General features: G+C 44.7%; 1 protein-coding gene across 5 annotated transcripts in view; it reads right to left on the bottom strand.

Moving 5' to 3' along the window:
• Window positions 1–2996: 2996 nt before the first annotated feature.
• LOC146809372 (voltage-gated potassium channel KCNC1-like) overlaps window positions 2997–20848 on the bottom strand; it is a 631507-nt gene continuing 613655 nt past the window's right edge. For 3 of the 5 annotated variants that reach the window (XR_014966411.1, XM_085616189.1, XM_085616188.1), the window contains one exon: window positions 2997–20674. Coding sequence is in view for 2 of the 5 variants with exons in the window: in XM_085616188.1 (XP_085472314.1) it covers window positions 20541–20674 (134 nt within the window). In the remaining 3 variants the exon portion in view is untranslated. The remainder of the gene's footprint in view (window positions 20675–20848) is intronic. The other 2 variants (XR_014966410.1, XM_085616190.1) reach the window with 2 other exon arrangements.

Raw genomic sequence — 20848 nt, 5'->3', positions numbered from 1 at the left:
CTATTATTGCCATCTATGCAATCACCAATCATCTTGCCTATTCATCCATCCCTCGCGTATTAATACAGTAGAGTGTTCATACATTTATACATTATATATGCACTCAGTCATCCAAAGCCTGCCACAATATAACATTTGAAATGTAGCTGAAATATGAACCATAGAATTGCTAGATGGAATGTAGTGATACAGGCATCAACAAAAGAAATCAGTAAATCAGGATGACAATGACAAACCAACGTGGAAAGTTTAGTTTACTGAGAAGATATGACTTGCCAACTCGATCAATGACGTAGAGTACACATTCTAAGGACAGTAACAACTATGGATTTCATATGAAACTGGAAGAACTATATGTGACTTAAATTAAAATGTCACTATGAGTTTTATTCAATACATAACTTTGAATAAAACAATTGAACAGGAAAGTGATGTTAGTCTGTCAGTTGGATATGTACCTCGATCTGGCCACAGGATCCGCAGTTGACACCTGAATGACAAATGTTTTCTCTTTCTCTCAAACACACTGGTGGTCATGATGATGCAATCGGAATACTTAAATCGTGTTTCCGGGGCACGACTTTCTGGCTGCAAGGAAAACATGGTGAAGAATCATTGGTTAGGCACGGGGGTCTCTGCGGCGGCGCAGGGCCCTTTGCATTTAGCAGTTTGTCTCGTGTTGTGCCTCATCATCCATTCAGATTAGACGTCGTAAATCAGCCGATAGCCAAACTTGACTCCTGATCGCCCCTGAATGATGGAAGGGGGTGCAGGGCAAAAGTGGCTGCATCACTAGTGCTCATCAGTGACGATAAGACAACATATTCAAAAGACAAAATACAGTTCAAGATACTTCCTTTGGGTGCACATGTTCCCCTGTATGTATGCCCCTGACATATTTGAAGTACAAGGTGTCGCGGTAGGAGATTGAGAGAGTACAGATATCTGATGTGGGTGCCAGGGTTGAAGTAGATCTCTTTAAAAGAGGAAGTACCATCACTGTCAGTGGTTCTCTGCTGTTCAATAAATACTCTTCCTCACAAGATATGAGGCTAGAGCCAGACGAAGGCAGCAAAACATGGCTATTCAAGATATATGTTGGTTGTCTGCTATTTGTGTTCTGTATCTCACTAATTTTGTGTGAAGTGCTGTGAGTCTGTGGTGAAAACTGCTGTAGAAGAAAGTCCTAAACAAATAATGTGAGAAGAGCTGTATGAGTATCCAAGAAGAAAAGAAAAGAGATGGTCTTACTGAAGATGCTCTCTCTAGCTCAGGTTAGTGCAATGTGGTTCCAGAAGGGTTCAGATCCGTGTCATGGTTTCAAGAAAAGAAATGATTTCCATTGATAAGAACTGTAAATCTTTCTGTGTTGTCATTCTAAAATTCTGGTATGCATCTGACCCTCCAGGACATGCGATGGACACCCCTGCTTTTTGATGAAAGCTCATCTGAGTGTCCCTTCATTAAGCACCCAGCAGTTCTTTGTTAGTCCCATTTATGAAGGAAGAGTCCGTGCTGGCTTTTCGAAAATAAATCTTTGATCATTTCTGTTTTGGGGTTTATTGATTGGACGTTGTAGGGCTGTTGCAAAACACGAACAGTACTGCTTAGTACATCAACTTGCATTTGCAAACAGGGGACTTTCAGCCTCGTGTAGGGAATATGCAAGACCTGAAAGACTGTTTTTAGAAGTATTTTACAATTGACAGGGTTTGCAATATATTACTGCCGTGGATGAATACCAGCTTGTAGAAATTGGTCCTCAGTTTATTTATACCATCACAATGTACAAAGGTATAAATGGTGGTGGTTATTGGTCGATCACGGGAAAAATCTAACTGGGAATTAACAATATTGCTGTTGTAATGGTTACGTCATTGGTTTAAGTACGTTTCCAATTTGTCTTCACTAAACTTGGTGTTATCACCTCTTTGCATAAACAGCATTTTAAAATTACTAGGAATCCTTTTTAATTTTGTAAAACTGCAAGGATAAATTAAATTCTCAGGGATAATCGTCCAGATTTTAATTCTAAAAGTTTTAATTAACTTTTTACAATGTATTTTTATAAAACTTATACCAGTTGCTTTCTGCACAAATAGCATTTGCACCCAACTCTCTGTGGCTATTGTTATGATCGTAAATGTAAAAGTTTAAATTAACTGCTCAATACAAATATTCACTCATTCATACAGCTTCGTAGTGAGCTAGTGAGAATTTTTTTTTTTTTAAATGTGTCGAACATTGTCCCTGGACAAGAAATGCTTAAGAAAACTCATGAATAACATACGATTAAATAAATAATTGAGACGTCTGTGAAGCGCAGCCAGTAAGAGCCTATGCACGCCCTGGGTTTTCTGGTCCTTTTCCAAGGGAAGCGAAGAGTAGAGCAGATCTCATGCATTTATTCCGCGTGCCCGACTTGGCGGTGTCTGACTTGCTCCTTCTCATCTGTCTCGCAGCATCTTTTCCCCAAAGGCTTCGGTTCTCACCTCCAGCAGTTTCCCTGGATAAGAACAACACCGCGACTCGTCGGTGCCCTGTGTGAAGAACTGGCCGAAGAGGTGATGGCGTTTACCAGTGATATGACTGCTCGGTGTCCCTTTCATGAATACAAAACCTCAACACCCGGCTTACCATATTTGTTTACATGACAGCGCACACCCTCCGGTGGAAGCAGGCAAGGTCAAAGGCTGACTAAAATAATTTGATGAAATACCGTGATACTGCTCCAGCCGTCTCTTTTTTGTTTTCATTGTTCTGCTGTCATCACCGAGTAGATCCAGTGGGCTTGGTGGTACCATTCTCAAAGACTTACCTCAGCTGGCAACAACTGCTCTCATTTTGCCCGTTAATGTGCTTTTCTTGTACTCACAGTCTAGTCTTCTGTCTTCTAAAGCGACTATTCTGTTTGTAGATGTTATGTATATCTTCCCTGTACACTCCCCTTTGCTACTGATGCATAAAGCAGAAAGAAAGGACACAGGAGTCTCTGGTGAAACCCAAGGGTTTAAATTAGAAAAGAAAAGTTTATTCCATGCTGTAACTCCCTGCATGTCAGATCATGCATACAGTGTTTCCTGCAATTCTAAACTTCCACATTTGTAGTCAGATCACATTCATATATCAGGAAGAACAGGCCTTTCAGAAATAAACATCATATAACAGCGGGACATAACAGAATCTAAACGAGGTGGTTAAACAAACGTATCCAGGAAGAAACAAGCACCTCCTGCACCATCCCTATCAAAAGGAGAAAAAAAGACATACAACAGCAGAGGAACAAGAATTTGATCACACATTCATCATTTAGTATCTTAAATGACATCCCTTCCAGTGAGGTAATTGGAATTGGCCTCCCAACGCTTGACACAGCAACCCTTTCGCATGAGGTAAGAATGTGGGTTTAGAGATGGCCCTCGTGTTTAGCACCATTGTTTGCAGGTGGACGGGCTGGCAAGGTGCACTTGGAGAGCTATGCGCAGCGGGTGGATCCTGGTGGACACTGTGCAAAGGGTAGCAACCAGATCCATGCCTCGCCCTCATCTCTGAGAAGGGGTGACGTAGCTCACACCTCCAACAAATCCACGCTGGGTCTGGATGAAAACCAACATAGGGTAGAAACAGCCCTGAACAGAATTGTACCTCAGGAGAGCCAGACAGAACCAGCACAGGGACATACACATTGAAGAGAAAACTGCCAGAATAAAACCCAACTAATGTCCAAACACAACGGGATTGGTGCTATATTGGATACTATTTTGGCTGCACTTTTCTTCCGTCATTTACTCCGCTTTATTCTGGCTTCATTCAGGAGTAAGGCACTGTGCTGGCTACAATACGGTCTACAATACGGTCCAGGGCTCCAACCAAACTGAGCCGGAGTAGAATCAATTCTGGACAAAACTGCAGTTTTTATTTGATTCCAGGGTTTACCCAGCCCTCTATCCCTCGCTCACAAGAGCCAGTCCTTTGCTCACAATACTGTATTTTACTGGAGTCCCCTTGTCTAACCTGGAAAAAGGGACACTATCTCTGCACTGGTCCCTCCCCCACCTCTGTTCTTATTAACGGTTCTGAAGATTAGCTTCTTAATAAAAGCTCTAAAGCTGCCAACTTGGCTCCTTGGCAGTAAAGGAACTAGAATGAACAGAGGTTTTTGCCTCCTTGTTTCTAGTTTGCATGCAAAAGGGAAGGTATATCGCTTTCTTTCCCTGCCAAGTATTGGAACTAATGTTTACTTTTTTAAAGAATGTTTTGCACAAAAAGTGCCTTTCTTTCCTGTCTGCCCACCCATCTATTTATGAAGCTAATCACGCTCACAACCACCCCAAGGCAGATGATGTAGACTTTAAGATACCATGGAGTAAAGCAGAAGTGATGTGTCTACCAAAGTGAATGATGGGACTTCTAGTTTTGCTGACCATGTGTTCAAGTCACGTTCCAGAATGAAATGATTGGGTCACCAAGAGGTTCTGTCTTTCTTTAGGACTAGGGGAAGAGGAGCTGTAAAAATGACTGCGATGGGCCAAGGAATAAAAAAGACAGGGCTGAATTTCAAAGCAAAGGGTGAAAGGTCTGGAAGGGGTATAACAAATGAGATCTCTTGTGCTAAACCAGAATCCATTCTTTGGAATGTAAGGACCCCAAAGGGTTGTGGCGCAGGAACCAGTACTTTGCAAAGGAGAGACAGTGATTAAGGAGGGCCTCAAGTTAGGCTACAAAAGTGGGGGTTCTCTTTGGGGATTATTGCAGAGATGGCTGTGATCTCAACAGTGGACCACAGTCTGGGTAATTTCTAGTACAGGATTTTCATGGGAGTCAATTGACGGCAGTCAAGAGACTATTCATAGAGTTGGGGGTGGGTAGAGAGTGTGTTTGCTCACCTACTTTGTTTAAAGGGTTGGGGAAACTGACACTTTCACAAATTGTCTTCAGAGAGTATTAATGTGGAAAGGCTGATGGACAGCCTGTAAATAATGCAGCGTGGCCTTTCATAAGATGATCCATGATGTGTTTTATGGTCTGTGAAGGGTTTGTTGGCAGGTTTAGGAGGTTTCGCATTCTCTTCCGTTCATAATTACCACCAGCAGTGGATTTTCAAAATAAGAATTACTTATCTGGTGGGAAAAGACAGGTTTCCTATCAAGAAAAGTACTCAGTGAGGTTATGCTGTGGCATGAGAAGCGGTGGAGGGCAGAGACCAACAATGTGCTGAAAGACAGTCAGACAGCCATGTGATGAGTTAGTCTCTGCACAACCAGTTCAGCAATGGGAAGAAATTGTGGACATTCACCTAGTTCTGAAGTTTATATTCATAGTTGTACATTTTCCTTTTCTGTGTATGTTATTGCTTTACTGACTTTGCCTTCCCTACACCAAAGTACCCATTCCTCTAAGTGGTCTTCTGGTCTCACTTGACCGTGCTCCTGTGGCCTCTTGGCACTGGGCAGCATCTGGACCCTAGTGTCTAGTCTAGTGAGGAAGGGCCTTCCTTTACACCTGATGGACGGCTAAATGGGGAATTGGGCAGCAAAATCCACCAGGAGACATCTGTAAAGAAAGCTGGTGAAAAAAAATATAAACACAGCCATGAAATAAGAAGATGGTGGAGTGTGTAAATAGCGGCCTCTTAAGCATATAAATGATGTATACAAAATAGGATTTGGACTTTGGTTAAAAAATAGATACTTTCATAATAATACTTTGCTGTATTCTTATTGCACTAGCAATATGTGTTCATGTGGAGGAATCTATAGGGACATATTAAGAAAGATTTGAGTCCCACTATTTCCTTTGGGAGCAGTGACTCTCACTGTTAACATATGGGTGCTGTGAGTCTCACAAATAACCTATGGGGGTGTAAGGGGTCAGGGCTACTATGAAGAATCTGAGTCTCACTGTTACTTATGAAGGCAAATTTCATTGTCTTCCTGGTCTGGTGGCTCAGTGGACTAAAGCAGCCACTGCAGGGGCCTGTGTTCGACCTCATGGTCACAGGTTCAAATCCTGGTGGGTCCACTCAGCCTTTCATCCATCTGAGGTCGATAAAATGAGTACCGTTGGGTAACAATAAACATCTGTTATTCAGCGCTAGGACACCTACGGGTAATCGTGCGCTTCACAAATACGCTGGTTATATTATGTGGGAAGAGCGAATCCCACTGTTAACTACGAGATCTGTGGGTTTTACTGTAAAACTCTGAGGACCATGTGTTTTGCTTTTACCTATAGGATGCAGCCGCGGCCCATACAGGTAAGAGCGATGGGGCGGTGGGGACGGGTGAGAGGGGATTTCGATGGACGATGAAGAGGGGAAATGAACTATTTATTACATTTCTTCCTTTTTATTGTCCTTCGAAATCTTTCCTCACCCGGCCACACCGCCCCACCGCTCTTACCTGCACGGACCACAGCTGATGGGATGTGAGTCTCACCGTCACTTGTGTGAGCTTTGAGTTTCACTGTTATCTATAGGGGCTGCGAACCTCAGTGCTAGCATGATAAAGCATCTGTGTCTCACTGTTCACTATTGAGACAGCTGGCGTCACTGTTACATGTGGGGACTGAAAGACTCACTGTTAAACTATGGGGGCGCAAGTCTCACTAGCAACCTAAGGGCCTGTGAGTATCTGTTACCTGTGGGCGCATGAGCTTCAGCAGTCCTATGAAGGCTCTGGGTCTCACTATCACCTATGGGCTCTGTGACTCTCAGCGGCAGTAAGCATTGCCAAGAGGGTCTGGGATCCTCAATGCAAGAATCCTAGCCTACAGAGGGTAGCAGGCAGTGTTACCTGTGCAGGCCCTGGGTCTTGGTGTTACCCATTGGTCTGATATGAAATCTATGGACCTGAGAATCGTTTGACTTTCATCATTCTGAAATTGCTTCACACTTTATAGCCCTGCGATTGGAAATCAGTAGGAGTTACTTTGAGTACTTTTTAAACACAGACAGCGGATTTGGCGGTCGTCCTGGAGTTGCATTGATGTCACTTCCTGCTGCCATCCTGCTGTGGGATGCAGACAGACATGTCAGTAGGGCTGTTCTTAGAGTGCCTGCTCTTCGAGCACTAACATGTGGCCACGAAGTATCCAGGAGGGAACATTCTGAAAAATTCTACCAGCTTGACACTTCTACCCACCTTACTCGCCTTGGCGTGTTCATGGTGGGCACATCCTGTTTTGTGGAGTCCGACAGAGCGCGGGGACTGCGCAGTACAAAGCAGTGAACATGCAATGGAAAGGAATAAAGAATATCATCGTATTCATAATTTCCCCCAGCTGAGCTAACAGGTAAACAGAGCCCATTTGTCCTAACTAAGCTTGCCCAAAAATGTCCTCAGCATCAGTGTCGGTGAGAGCATATTTACTAATGTGTGAAGGCTATTCTTACACTTAAAGCAAGACTGCAAGGAAAGGCCATACTATAACCGATGAAAAACACCTCCTACGAGGAACAGCGCCAGTGTATTTGAGCATCTATGTGTCCTGCTCTAAACAGCAGTGTCAGTGTGTGTGCCTGGCCAGAACGGCTGAGCTGGGACAGGTCCGCATCTCTGACCACAAGGGCTTGTTTAGCGACAGGTGTGCGCCAGCGGCAGCACTTTGGTGTTTTCAGAAAGAGGGTGTGTTCTTCGTTTCCTGGATGCACTTGTGCACGTTGAGAAATGAGTATTAATTGAAGCAAGATATCCTGACGCCATCTCGTTAGGTGCTCCATCTTTTAGGGACGTGTTCGAAGGTGTAGGACACACAGCATGTTCCTTTCCTTTTGCACCCTTCTGCAGTAACCTCCACCAGTCTTCACTAAGCTCTTGGAAGCATGAGTTGGACAAGAACTGAACTCCAATCTTCTTCATAACAACCCCAATAAGAACGGTTGCACTTTACACCGTCACACTACAAGTTAGTCTAAAAGATGTAGTGTACACATACTCATGCGCCACCATATCTGCCAGGACAAGAATTGTGATTTATTCAAAGGCAGCTTTCAACAGTCCCACGGGTCTTTCCATCATATCTTGACATTACACTTCACCAAAACGTCACGTGGACGACAAGCATCTAGAAAAGTGGTTGTGGGCATGGAAGGGAGAGATTGCTGCAATATGAGCATTTACACTGGCCTCTGCCACCTTCTGTATTATGCTCTTGTCGAACATGATGCTACATTGAGGCATTGTGCACGGAAGCGCAAGAAAACTGTCACGCACTATTTTTCAAAGTCCAAGGACAGGATCAGTGGAACCCCTGCACCGGATAAGGAATCCTGATGGTGGCAGTGGGAGGCAGGAGGCTCTCCCTGGCCCACTACATGACAAGGAACATTAAAGAGGTGGGGTGCCAATGGATGCCATAGGAAGCCCCTATGCTTTGTCACCACTTTCTCGACAACTATGACATTTGTGGGGCTACAGAATTAACAGGCAAGGTGTCTCAATGTGAGACGTAAGGTTTGCAGTACCGTTTTGAACTGCTCGGCTGAAAAACCTTAAACAAAATATGAGTGTGATACAGTGGGCCTCTGTAAAATCAACTGGGGTCCTGGGCTACAGTGCATTGCTGATCCAACATTTAAAAATCTCTTTCCTGGCATTTGACCAGTGGGCTACAAGCCTCTGTCTAAATGTACCTAGAAGCACATTGTGCACAAAACAAATCCAAGTGGGCTGGAGCTCAAATAAACTGCTTAGCAAAGTTCGAAAAAGGGGGAATCTTTGTACTATTTTTTCTGCACAGACCCACCCTTCAATCACTTCTACTGGGGGTGGGGAGGGGGCATACACTCAGCAGTGTCTCTGCAGTCATCACATATTGTGGGTTTCCAGAGGAGTTCACAACAAGGGTGTACCTCCACTGATTGGAAATGAGATGTGGCATTGGTATCCATGTGATGCGATGGAATAGAACAGGGTACACATATACATATATCAAAGAGAAATCATGACAAAAATTGGAGGTGTATCACTGGAATTCATGGCTCGATCCGGTGATATTTATTGATATCTAGTGGAAGATTGAATTGTACTGGGATACGTCTTGATATCCATTTGAAGACATAGCGGAGACTGTCAAGGCCTGACGTGGTTCGGTTTGCATGGCTTTGTAACTAATACCACAAGTGAATCAGATGCAAGGAATGACAGGTTCACATGTATTTGTTCTAACATATGAAGGCATGACTAGGTAGGGGGTAAGGGCATGCCTTGATAGGTACAGGCATGTATAGATGTCCATTGGCATGTTCAATTTTTCATTTTCAGAGGTAGGAATTTGTACTGGTTGAGGGGAAAAACTGGTTTATCTCTACTGACTAATTCACACTGGTTTGGTGGGAGTGGCAGACTTTGATCACAGTTAGTAGTAACTGGGGATGATTGGGAAGGGGTAGTCTTCGATAACCATTACCAGGCATTGGACAGGATGCAAAAGTTTGTTAGCATGCTTTCATTTTCATTTTCAGGCATTGGGATTGGATGGAGAGGATCACAAGCACTGCTCTCACAGACATCGAGATTGGCTTAGATCTCTACTACAGGGTATTGTGGTGTGGCAAGGAGGGCTATAAGTGTGGATGTCCACTGGCAGGCATTGAACTGGGTGGAAAGGGATACATGCTTCGCCCTCCAATGACAGGCACAGGAACAGGAGAAAGAGGGTTTCATGCTTCGATCTTCACTGGCAGGCACTGAGACTAGATAGGAAGGCTAGGTGACTACCAGTAACCTCTGATGATAAGCAACATGACTAAAAGAGGAAGATATTGGGGCAACCTTTGACCTTTTATGATAAGTACTGGGAACTGGATGAAATTTGCAATAGTGAGGTTGAGTTTTGCTTACAAGCACTCTGCTATAGGTTGGGTGGCAGAATGGTCCAGGGTTAGTTCCTCATTCCATGCGCTGGGACTTCACAAATAGGATGAAATCAAAATCACATGGTGTCTCTGAAACTTCTGTGGAGTTACGAGTAGACATAGAGTACTGTCTATGGTACGGCAGAGTGAGAGTATATCAGCTAAGCCTCCATAGAGGTAATGCTTGATACTGATGGGCCGCTTTTCCCCCGATTATTGCCAGCCATGCTGCCCCTGCCGCTGTATTTGCATCCAAGCAGTTACTATGTTCACTCCAGCACACTTGGATTGAAGTCAAAAGCAAAGTGCATTTTGAGTGTGCATGTGTGTGTGTGTGATTGTGTGTGTATAGACACACTGATATTTTATCATATATATATATATATATATAGATATATATAAATATATACACACACATATATATTTGTAAAACATTACGTCACTTGATCCATGTTGTTATTGTATAGACCGCTTTGGCGTAAAAGATTATGTTGGCCAAGTGGACACACTAGGACATTCAGTCTTGCAAATGAATGTGCAACCTCATTCTTCCAAAGGAAGTGCTTTTCGTCAGACTGTACACTCAGCAGTAAGAAACAATGTGGCACTGTGCTTCCCACTAAATTGTGTGCTATACCACACAAACACACACACACTTGCCAAGATATGTCATTGTGGTACAGTGACAATAAGAATACAATGGAATGCGGTTGGAATTTCCTGTTTTTAGCATTTCTACTCAGGATTAATGTTTTTCATAATAGAGGAGGAAGGACTGAACCACACAAGCATGCTGAACACAGGACACCCCATCACAAAGGACAAAAAGATTCCAAAATGCATAATTATCTCAGAATAAAAGTTGCTATGAAAGAGACAGAGGTTAAGTGTTGTTCGACGTGCGCATTTTGAGGGAGGTTATTTTTGGTGGGGGGGGGGTGCAGCCCCTCATGTTGCTCAGCATGCAGAAGGGGGGACTTGGGGCAGCAAATGTACAGGCCATCCGGGATACCTGTTGGTGTCTAATTTGATATTTGGTCGCCACCAGAAGTACATACCTATATCCACAGGGCCAACAAGCCAGCATCTAGGAAACCATGGCTTGCTGCTTTCTGAGGGAGAACTGTCCCAGTGACAAATAGACTGAAATGATAGAGTAATTTATCTTCTCTTGCATCTCCAGTAGTTAGAGAAAAGGACTCAGCACCAGGGGGACTAAAGTTTATTTTCCTCCCATGGTGGTGGACACTTTTTAGTGATTCAGATGTGCCACCAACAGTTAGGTGGGTGTCTTTTCTACAGAGGGACGTGGGAGTTGTTCAACACTTGAATTCCCAGCAAAACTCTGATCAAAGACACAGCATACATTGCTTTCAGCCTATGGAGGGCTCTACTTTCTAAAGCTGAAAATTCAGTATTAGCAGACTTCCATAGACTAAATATAATTTGAGTGGAAACAACCACCAAGTGTGTCTTAAAATTAACGCTCAAGGGAATTACATATTTAGCGAGAGAATGTCAATATTAATTTTCAAGATCCACATAGTAGACTTGGAGGTCCATGGGATAATGAGAAAAAGGGGTTTTGGCAGTGTTAAAATGCAAGTCCTCATTGGCAGGGGAAAGTTAAATGTTGGATTAGAGCAACATATCCAGCAAATCAGGTTAGCAAGTACTGTGGCCATGGAAAAACTGTCTATGTCGAACGACCCTCCCACTGGCAGAGATGACTAGTCAAATGTGCCAGGACAACCAGTGCTTTCCATCAGAAAGTTTCTCAGCTATTTGCATCTATTTGCTGAACTCTGGCAAACTCATATCTCCTTGTGGCCACTCTTTGGGCCACTGCTTTCCCTTAGTCTATGGATATAGCTTGTGCACACATGCAGCACACCTGTCCATCGCCCTAGCTACTCACATATGTATAAGGGATTTGCGTGTCTGATGGAGACAACAGGTGACCAGTCACAGATGGCTGCAACTCAATCCAGTCTGTAGTATATATGGTTTTGGAAATATAATGAACTGCTGTGAAAAGACATCCCAGTTAATTCCATATTGCATATTGAAACTGGTTATTGTCTCTGAAATTGCATTGGATTCAGATGGTATTTTTTAACCAGTGAAACGTCCTTTGCATTTTATGATGAGACTTATATATTTATTTTCCAAAAACCCTTTCAATGCAACTAGTGTTAAAACAAAACCATTTCCAACTGGTCGACTGGAATTTCCACCAGCACCTATTGAAAATGAAGTGAATGAAAAGCAGTAGCTGTTACTGCCGTCCCTCATTCTGCTCTACATAGTTCACAGTTTTATAAGAATGGGGAACATGGATGGGTGTCTGGTTTTTCATATGGACCGAGATATGCTGGCATGTGGTGATGCACTGATAGAGGGATAGGTTCAAGAAGGGATTGACAGATCATTAGAAACACTTCTGGGTGTGCACACTAAGGACATCCATGCTTCGGCCACAAGACAGCCAAGGTGTTTCACTGCCCCTGCAGAAGCTGACTCTTACACCCCACCGTACACTTTGCTTGTGCTATCCTTGAGAGTCGAGTACACAGTCGGGTATGGGCTGGGTGCATCACTAAGCTGACTGCTTGTCGCCCCAAAGGACAGGGTATTGAGCACCTCTCAGATCTTTCAGACTCAACCAGTAGAATGTGTGGGTTGGGAATGAATAGCACAGGAAGGGGGAGAAAACAACACTTAACCACTTAACCAGTCTATCAAAATATTCTAACTCTGTAATCGTGCCAAAGAACAAGAGATGAAGAGAGAGAGAGAGAGAGAGAGAGAGAGAGAGAGAGAGAGAGAGAGAGAGAGAGAGAGAGAGAGAGAGAGAGCAAAATAAGCAGTCAATATGACTGATGATGTATTCCATTCCATGATCCACTCCCAAAAATAACACCCCCCTTCGATTTCAAGACTGAGTTTTTAGGGTTTTACTCACTGGTGGATTTAAAGGCTGAAGAGCACTGTCCTGCGATTTTGATTAAAAAGCCTTCCTTTGTAGGTGGCCGCTCCATAGGCCCTGAAGGCTGACTGTCTTTTTAAAAATCTGTGTTCCTTCACACAGGCTATTGCCTCTAAAAGGTCCTTAACTAACAAAGTTAGATAGGTAACTAACAAGGTTACACGTGGCTGGCTCCGGCTCTGTCCTCCTGACCTTCCCCAAGACGTTGGCCTGCCCGGATGGAAAACTTCCAGTTTCCACTCAGGTCAGTTCGTCTTGGTGCCAAAGGCCTGGTAAGAACAGCACCACTAGAATACCAAGGTGCATAGCGCCCGAACACAGCCAGGACGCTGCAGACTGCAAGAGAAGCTGCGCAGTGACTCGCAGGAGCTCTTCTGTGACCCTAAAGTGACCCCTCTGGGGCCGGTGGGTGGGGCGCCGTGGATTTGCATAGGAAGAGTTGCATACAGGAATTGCTTCGAACTTCCCTTTGGTAAAAGTTTACCGTGGGTGCGTTGCGGACTTTGGTTGAAGTGGCTGAACTTTTATTTATTTGACTGCGTTTGGAACAGCACCCCCAAAAATGGAAAATTACAAATGCAGTGTGAGCAGGCAGAGAACGCTTGGTTGAGAGGGCACCCATACACTGGCCTAGCAAGGGTGCCATGGACCAAATACAAGCAAGGAAAACTGGCCCTATTATCTGGACTGATAGTTAATAAAAACAGCTATACGTTGGGGGCAATGGTCCCGGGTGCCACTGCATCTGTTGCACTATTGACACTCATAGCTGATATAGGCATATTTAGGAAAATACCATGAGCCACGAACACTGGAAGGCGATCGCGAACGATGCTTCTGGTGTGCAGCTCTGTTCATTTAGCATAGCACGTTACTGAGGTTCCAACACCTGGCAACTAATCTATGTTTTGCAGTCGCAAGTCTGAATACAAATGCAATTTCATGTATGTGAAGAAAGTGCGTTGGAAGCAGTCCAAGTGCTGCTGCTGCTGAGTGGCAGTTGCCACGGTAACCGTGAGGTTTGGGACGGAGACTCGTGGCCTGCAGTGATCTGCTGCTCGAGCTAATAGGGCGGAAAGGAGCGAGGCTAACAAAAGGCGATCGGAGCGGACAAGAGGGGGTTGGGGGGGGGGGGGGGGCGGGTCTCTGGAACACTCGGCTCTCTAGCACCCTTGCAAGAGAGTTGCGCCCTTTCCCGGTCTGGGGTCCTGTGCTGCTCATTAAGGAACCCGGGTGGCATGCAGTAAAGCATTGTAGATGGCAGGCGGGCCTGCACGGTCACACTGCTTGGTGTGTGCGATGCGTTGCTGAGTGATTGTGCGTATCTATCTGTGTGTCCTCTGTGTGTATAAATGGTGTATACTTGAATGGGTGTGTAAGAAGGAGTTGCGTGCGATGTATATATGGTCAGGCAATGTGCGCATGTGTATGTGGAGGGTTCGTAGAGGTGTGAGTGCTATGGCGTATATAATATTGAATGCGTGTAATCGTAGTGCGTGGGTGTGAATCATCTGGTTTCTCTGCCCTATCTGTGTGTGGGGGTGATTACTGTGTGCATTTGGGGGTGTAGGCAGCTGTGCAGATAGTCGGTATGGGTGCGTGGGGAAGTTGTGGTCTGGTCGTGTGTGAATGATCTGTATGCGATCCTATTTTGGTTCGTAAGTGAATGATCCGTGTGTGGTGTACTCTGGGTATGTGTGTGTTATCTGCGTGGATGGAGTGTCAGTGTGCAGAGTGTGTACGTACATACGCGTGAATTAACTTGTCTGTATATGTGCTATCAGCCTATAGGGCGGTGGGAACCAGCTGCGAGATGTTTGTGTATATTTCGGTGTGAACACGTGTGTCGTGAGCAGGGAGAGTTGTTAGAGTTTATATATGTGTGATCACAAGGGGCACGGTTGGTATGGATAGGTGTGAGAATGAGCGGTGTGTGCATGTCTGACTCCGTGAAACCGGTTTTTGTGAGTGTTCTGTGCGTGTGCTTCCGGTATGTCTCCGTTCTGGTATGTTATATCCATGACCCAAAGTTTGCAGAATGGCACATTTTAAGGCTGAATGAGTCAATGTATGTTTGCGATGCGTGGGTTGTGTCTGTACCTGTGTGATCTGTATGTATGTGTTGGAGAGCACAGATAGCAGGCTGGCAGAGAAGCTCAAGCCAAGAGGCCAGAGTGGATTGTTAGGGCGGAGGCCACCAGGATGAGAGAGTTTCTGAAGCTGCTCCAAGCCGGCCCCAGAAGCGCTTGTAGAGGCCATTCTAGGGCCGGAGCCAGCCAGAGCCAGGTTCTTAGTATGTGTGTGTGTGTCTGTTCACAACCGAAGGTGCTAGTGGGACCGAAGATGCTAGTGCGATGGAGGAAGCTGCAAGACTTATTCTCCTTTACTAGAGGAGACAAAGCCTCGGAGAGTTTCACAATATCAAGAAGGTTACACAGTGTGTGCGTCCTGGACCCTGGCTGCAGACTGCCCCTCGCTGGCCGACCGCAGGTGCTGCCAGGGACAGTCGCCTGGCTTCCCCCATTGTGTAATTGGTGCTGTTCGAAGAGCGCACCCGAGTGATTGCCGCGTGATTGTGTTCAGCTTCCTTCCTGTCTGTGTCAGTGTCCACACTGCGCGGGCAGCCCGCCTATCAGGGACATTTCCCGACCAGTAGCTGCCCCCGAGGAACCATTAGGGCAGTCATATGTCAAGCAAGCAAAGCCTGTTATATGGCTGAATCTATCTATCCCAACCCTACTAATTAGGCTTCATCCAACCGAACAAAGCTAACTCCCACACACACGCTCCAAACTTCAGACAGGTGTTTTTACGTCACCTGGTAGAAATAAACAAAATGCATCCCGACTAAGCCAAAACAATGTACAGAGGAATGTACATAACATCGTTAGTCAAAAGAGCTGCCTTGACCGGCACGTCAGGTCAACAAATCGGAGAAACCATGGCAAGTAAACCAGAGACGGCGACGCCAGGGCCATAACGCCGAAATGTACAATCACCTACATTGACATTACGGGGAAGGCGAAGCTCCTTGCACCGAACGGAATAGACAGGCATCAAGCCCACACCAGAAAACAACGTATCAATTAAGTGCAACTGACAAGGGGCAAGCAGGGAGCAAGGGAAGGACAATACAAAAGACCATTAGTTGCGACTGACATGTCAGGAGCGGACAGAGGCGCGCACGTGAGCAGGCAGCCTCCCCGGACTAATGCGAGGAACTGGCAACAAACATACAGGCCCGGCGGAGCGAGCCGCGGCTAAACAAGCGCAGTGACTGTGAGTAAGTGCAACCGACAGGCCCTGCTGCAGGAGGCGGATGCAGCACACATGTGGCACGTGCCACACGTGACGCGCTGGCTCTCATTAGAGAGGGCGCGCGCACGGTGCCTGAAGATGGCGTGCCGCCTACGCAGCTCCCGGCCCTCCTGGCCTCGGAGGCGGGATGTCAAGATGCCGAATGATCGGACTGCACCTCTCTAGCCGCGGGCGCGCACTGCTAGAGAAGGAGGCAGGTGCAGGGCCGGCTCACTCCAGGTCAGCTAAACATACCCGATCTGCATTCTCCTAACAGAGACCATTATAAACCACCGCATGAAACTCACTCCGAGGAAGGTCAGGTCTCTCGCTGACTTCCCATGCCTCGTTGGCAAGCGGTCTCAAACGGACGGCAGTCTCCTTCCGCGGATAGGCATTTATTTTCAATCACTGGTAGTACGTTCAACTCAGAGGAAGCCCATCCTATTAAAAAGCGTCACACTGCTTAAAAAGACTACTACTGCTCAACACATCTCACTCAATGGAAGGTCTTCTTCTTTAATAGAAGCCTATTTGAATAACGTGTGGTCCATCTCACTCACTTGGAGGTTGTCTCTTTGAAAGGGAGGCCATCTACATCACTAAGAAGGCCCTCTCACTCACCAAAACGCTTCCTCACTCACTTGAAGACCATCTCTTTCAATGGGAGCACATGTGAACTAATAGAAGGTCGCTCATTCATTGCACGTCTATACCCATCATTTGAATGTGTGTCACTCAATTGTAAGCCGGCTCAGTCACAGATATACCACAATGGCAATAAAGACTTAAACCGAGTCTCAAATATGAGAATGATCTATTTTCCATTTAAAATATACATTTTCATCAGAAATCCACATTTATGCCTCCTATTTAAATCTCAGAACCTGACCTGTTGAAACAGATGTCTACAGCTTCAGCTCAATTACTTGTAGGAAGGCCTCAGGCACCACTTAAATACACACTGGAAGGCTATCTTAGTCACACCATTCTATGAGTAAACTCTGTACGGTAAGGCTACTCACTTTTGGCAGAATCACACTCTTGCCTCTGGCATGCATTCCATTTTCCGAGCTGGGGAATATGTTATGTTTCCGGTGTGAGTGTTCTTCGTTGTGAAGTTTTGTATGACTGACCCTGTGTGGAATGCCGCCCTTCAGCTTTTGATTTTTTTGTAAATGCATTTCCACTGTGTTTAGCGGTGAGAAGGTGGTTATGGGCTCTCAAAGGTCATTCAGGGCTCAAGCTTACTCTTCTGAGCTCAGATTAAGGGATTCATTGCTTTTGTTTTTCCTAGAGGTGGACTAGTCTCCTGGAATCGTCAGATTTAAGAACGTCAGCACCTTGGAAAGGGCAGCAGGGCTAGGTATAAGTTAAAGTGACAACATTTTCAGTCCCCAGGCTATCACCTTTCAGGGGTGATGGATTGTTCTTCAGACCACAAATTCCCACACAAGCCCGTCCATCTGGCCAGTATGGATTGTACCTACTTATTTGTGCGAAGAAGTGGAGTCTGATGATTAGCAGAGGAGAAAAGCAGATAGATTATTGCACTGGTGAGCAAGTATGTTCATTATATGTTCAATTTCCGTTAAAAAAACATGGTTGCTGGCTAATGTTTTTGCTCTTGGCTTTACCCTGTCGTAACACGTTCAGGTGTGGTGGACACTTTTTTGACATACAATGGGATTCTTAGCCAGGGGCATTAACTTAAATGCACGGGCATTTGCCCCACTAGCCAATGACCCTCCCATAGACCTGTCTGCAAAAGTATCCAGATAGGGACACATGCATAGTCAGAAACCATTTGTAGGTTAGACCAGGTAGAGATACAGAGATGCCTATAGTGCAACCAAGGGTGGGGTGAGAGATCTTAGAGAAGTTCCTTGACAGGGCTGATATTCCACCTTATTTACTGGGCTAACCTAACACATCAGATGGTCATTTTCTTATTTCATGAGTTCATGTTCCACATTCAAAAGTTCAGCCATTTCAGAGGCTTGGCATGGCACCCAATGGCCCAGTCCTGGGGACTCCAGTTTGGCACCCCTCTCCACCTGCCCCAGAAAGGAATAAAACACCCTCCAAGCTATCCAACCACCCTAACCCCACCAGTGAGAAAACCACAACCCTGCAGTGACAGAAAACATAGAAGAGTAGCCATCCAATTAGAATGGTACCTTTTGGCTTAAAAGCATTCGTCCAATCCAAGGGGGTCTCTCTTGACCACTCGTCCATTCAGAATGGCGTCCTGGGAGTACTTCTCATACCAAAGCATTGTCCTTCAAGTACTCCTCTCACGGCTGGCTACATTTATACATTGGTTTTTGTCAGGTTTTTGTAGTCTGGAAGGAAAATATATTTTTTTTGCATATAACATTAAATATTTTTCTGTTACAGTATCTCATGCAAACATGCTGGCTAGGAAAATGCAACCTTTAAATAGTATTTTTTCTTTAACTTGTGTTACTTTTGTTCTTTTGTTACCAGTCCCCTTACAGTTTTTTCGTTCTTCTGTCTTCATATAGCTGCTATGATTTCTTCTGATACCTTTTCGCTCCTGGGCCTGGCCCTTAGAACCCTCACTTACAGCTTCCCAGCAGCCATGGAGTGCAATACAAGTTGTGGATTCCAAAGTTTAAAAATCCCATAAAACAAAAAAAAAGCTTTATTATTCCTAGGAGTCTCACTCTATCCTTCTTCAGTAGGGCAGAGTACCATCATCACATCCTCCTCGGAGAAGGTGTAGGGACACAGGATGTCTTTAGCTCAAAGTTTTTCCATCCACGTTTTCATTTCAGGTAAGTTTGGTTGTCTTTTTTCCCCACAAGAATTGCACGTTTTGCTTTTCACATTTTGTTGAGGTTTGTTTTTTGTTGTTCTATTTCTTTATTTTCTAGGTTTTTCCTTTTTTGTATGTTTTCTGTCGTTGCTGAAAGCAGACGGAGTAGGGGCCAGGTCAGGTTGTGAGGGCCAGGTCAGGTTGTGAGGAACATGGAAGCTTTTATTTCACAGTGACGGCTTCCGCCTGCATATATCGAACAAGGACTGGGTTCTCCTTATAGTTTTCTGTGTGTGGAACAAAAAAAAGGAAACAAGGGGGAAAAACAAAAAAGAGGAGAAAAAGACAAAAAAGAAAGAAGGAGAGAGAAAAGGAGAGGTGGGCTCAGCCATTAGCTCTGTCACATTACGGGTCGTCCATGCACCATAAGACTTCAGGTTCCATCTGTCACTTCTCAGGGCTCAGCTTTAATATATACATTTATCTGGAACTGCTTCTTTTTTTCCTTTTTTTAAACAGTTTTTTCTGTAAAGAACATGCATCCAGGCAAAAAATGTAGTGTGTTATTGCTTGCAACAGGAATCCATGCACACGAGGGATGATGAGATAAGGGACGATGAAAAAGGCCTTCTCAGGCCCCCAGACAACTCTTTCCTTAGTCTTTTTTTGTTTTTGCATTTAATTGATCCCCCCCCTCTGCATCAGTCTTTTTTAGCAATATAGATCTATTAACGAGTTTTTTTTATGAGAAAAGGTATGGCTCACAGAATCCTGAGTGTGTGTTGTTGGAAAAGATACAAGGAGAAAGAAAGAGAGAGAGAGGAGAGGAGAGGAGAGGAGAGAGAGAGAGAGAGAGAGAGAGAGAGAGAGAGAGAGAGAGAGAGAGAGAGAGAGACAGAAAAAAAATAATAAGAAAACAAGTTGGGAAGAAAGCACACAGCAGTTTTCTAAAAGGAATATAAACAAGAAAAAAATGAGACAAAAAACACCAAAATGGATTAAGAATGTACCACAGTTCTTATGCTGGTCAGAGATAAAACCTCCCACGTTGTTTTAAAAGTTACTATAGATTTTTGAATTTTTCAAACTATATTTTTCTTAATCCTTTTGGCATCCTTTTCACTTGTGACAAGGAGGTGGAGGTTAGAGGGGAGGGATTGAAAGATGCAGGAACGGATTATCTATATATGTATAAACATATACATATACATTATATAAAATAAAAATAAGAACAAAGGAAACATATTAAAAACTCCCAAGGCCCACTTGAGTGCTTTTCTTCCCATTAGAGGAAAATTGTCAAATCATGCCTCTCTTTTTCTCCCACCTCAGCTCTCTGGGGATTGGTGGATTCAGCAGGACCAAAGGATGAATGGAGGTCTTTTCTTTCCAGCAAAGTGCAAAATAGTTTTTTTCTTTTAAAGCCAAACATGTTCTTTTTTTTTGAAAATATTTCTGCATATAATTCTATGTATAATATATTTGTCAACCGCTTAAAAAGAGGATCGGACTGAGTAGCAGTGTCTGTGCTGGCGTACCCTCCCCTGTGAGGGTCGGTAGACTGGGCTGGGCCCTCACTCGCTTGCTCTGTCGGTGCCGGGTCGGAAGAGTCCATGCTATAAGATGGGGGGGATGATGGGGGAACGCGAGCGTCTCACTGCACACGGAGACCCAAAAGGGGTGGTGAGAGGAGACAGGTGCAGTGCATTCCCACCAGCTAGGCTGCTCAGGCTCCGAGACTTTTCACAACCTTCACATCGATGAGATCAACAAAAAGAAAAAACAAACAGAAAAGTTGAATTATGAGCTGCAATTGACCATAGGGTCAAGGGTAGGGAAATGTCACACACCAAAGGAGCAGGAAATGTCAGATGCTTGCAGACACAACAAGGTGAAACCTGGCTTGGCTGGAGCAAAGGCAGAG

Source organism: Triturus cristatus, chromosome 7 (assembly GCF_964204655.1).
Source record: "Triturus cristatus chromosome 7, aTriCri1.1, whole genome shotgun sequence".
Classification (NCBI taxonomy): Eukaryota; Metazoa; Chordata; class Amphibia; order Caudata; family Salamandridae; genus Triturus; species Triturus cristatus.
Note: the sequence above shows the minus strand (reverse complement) of the source record. Positions and strands in the feature narration are given on the sequence as shown.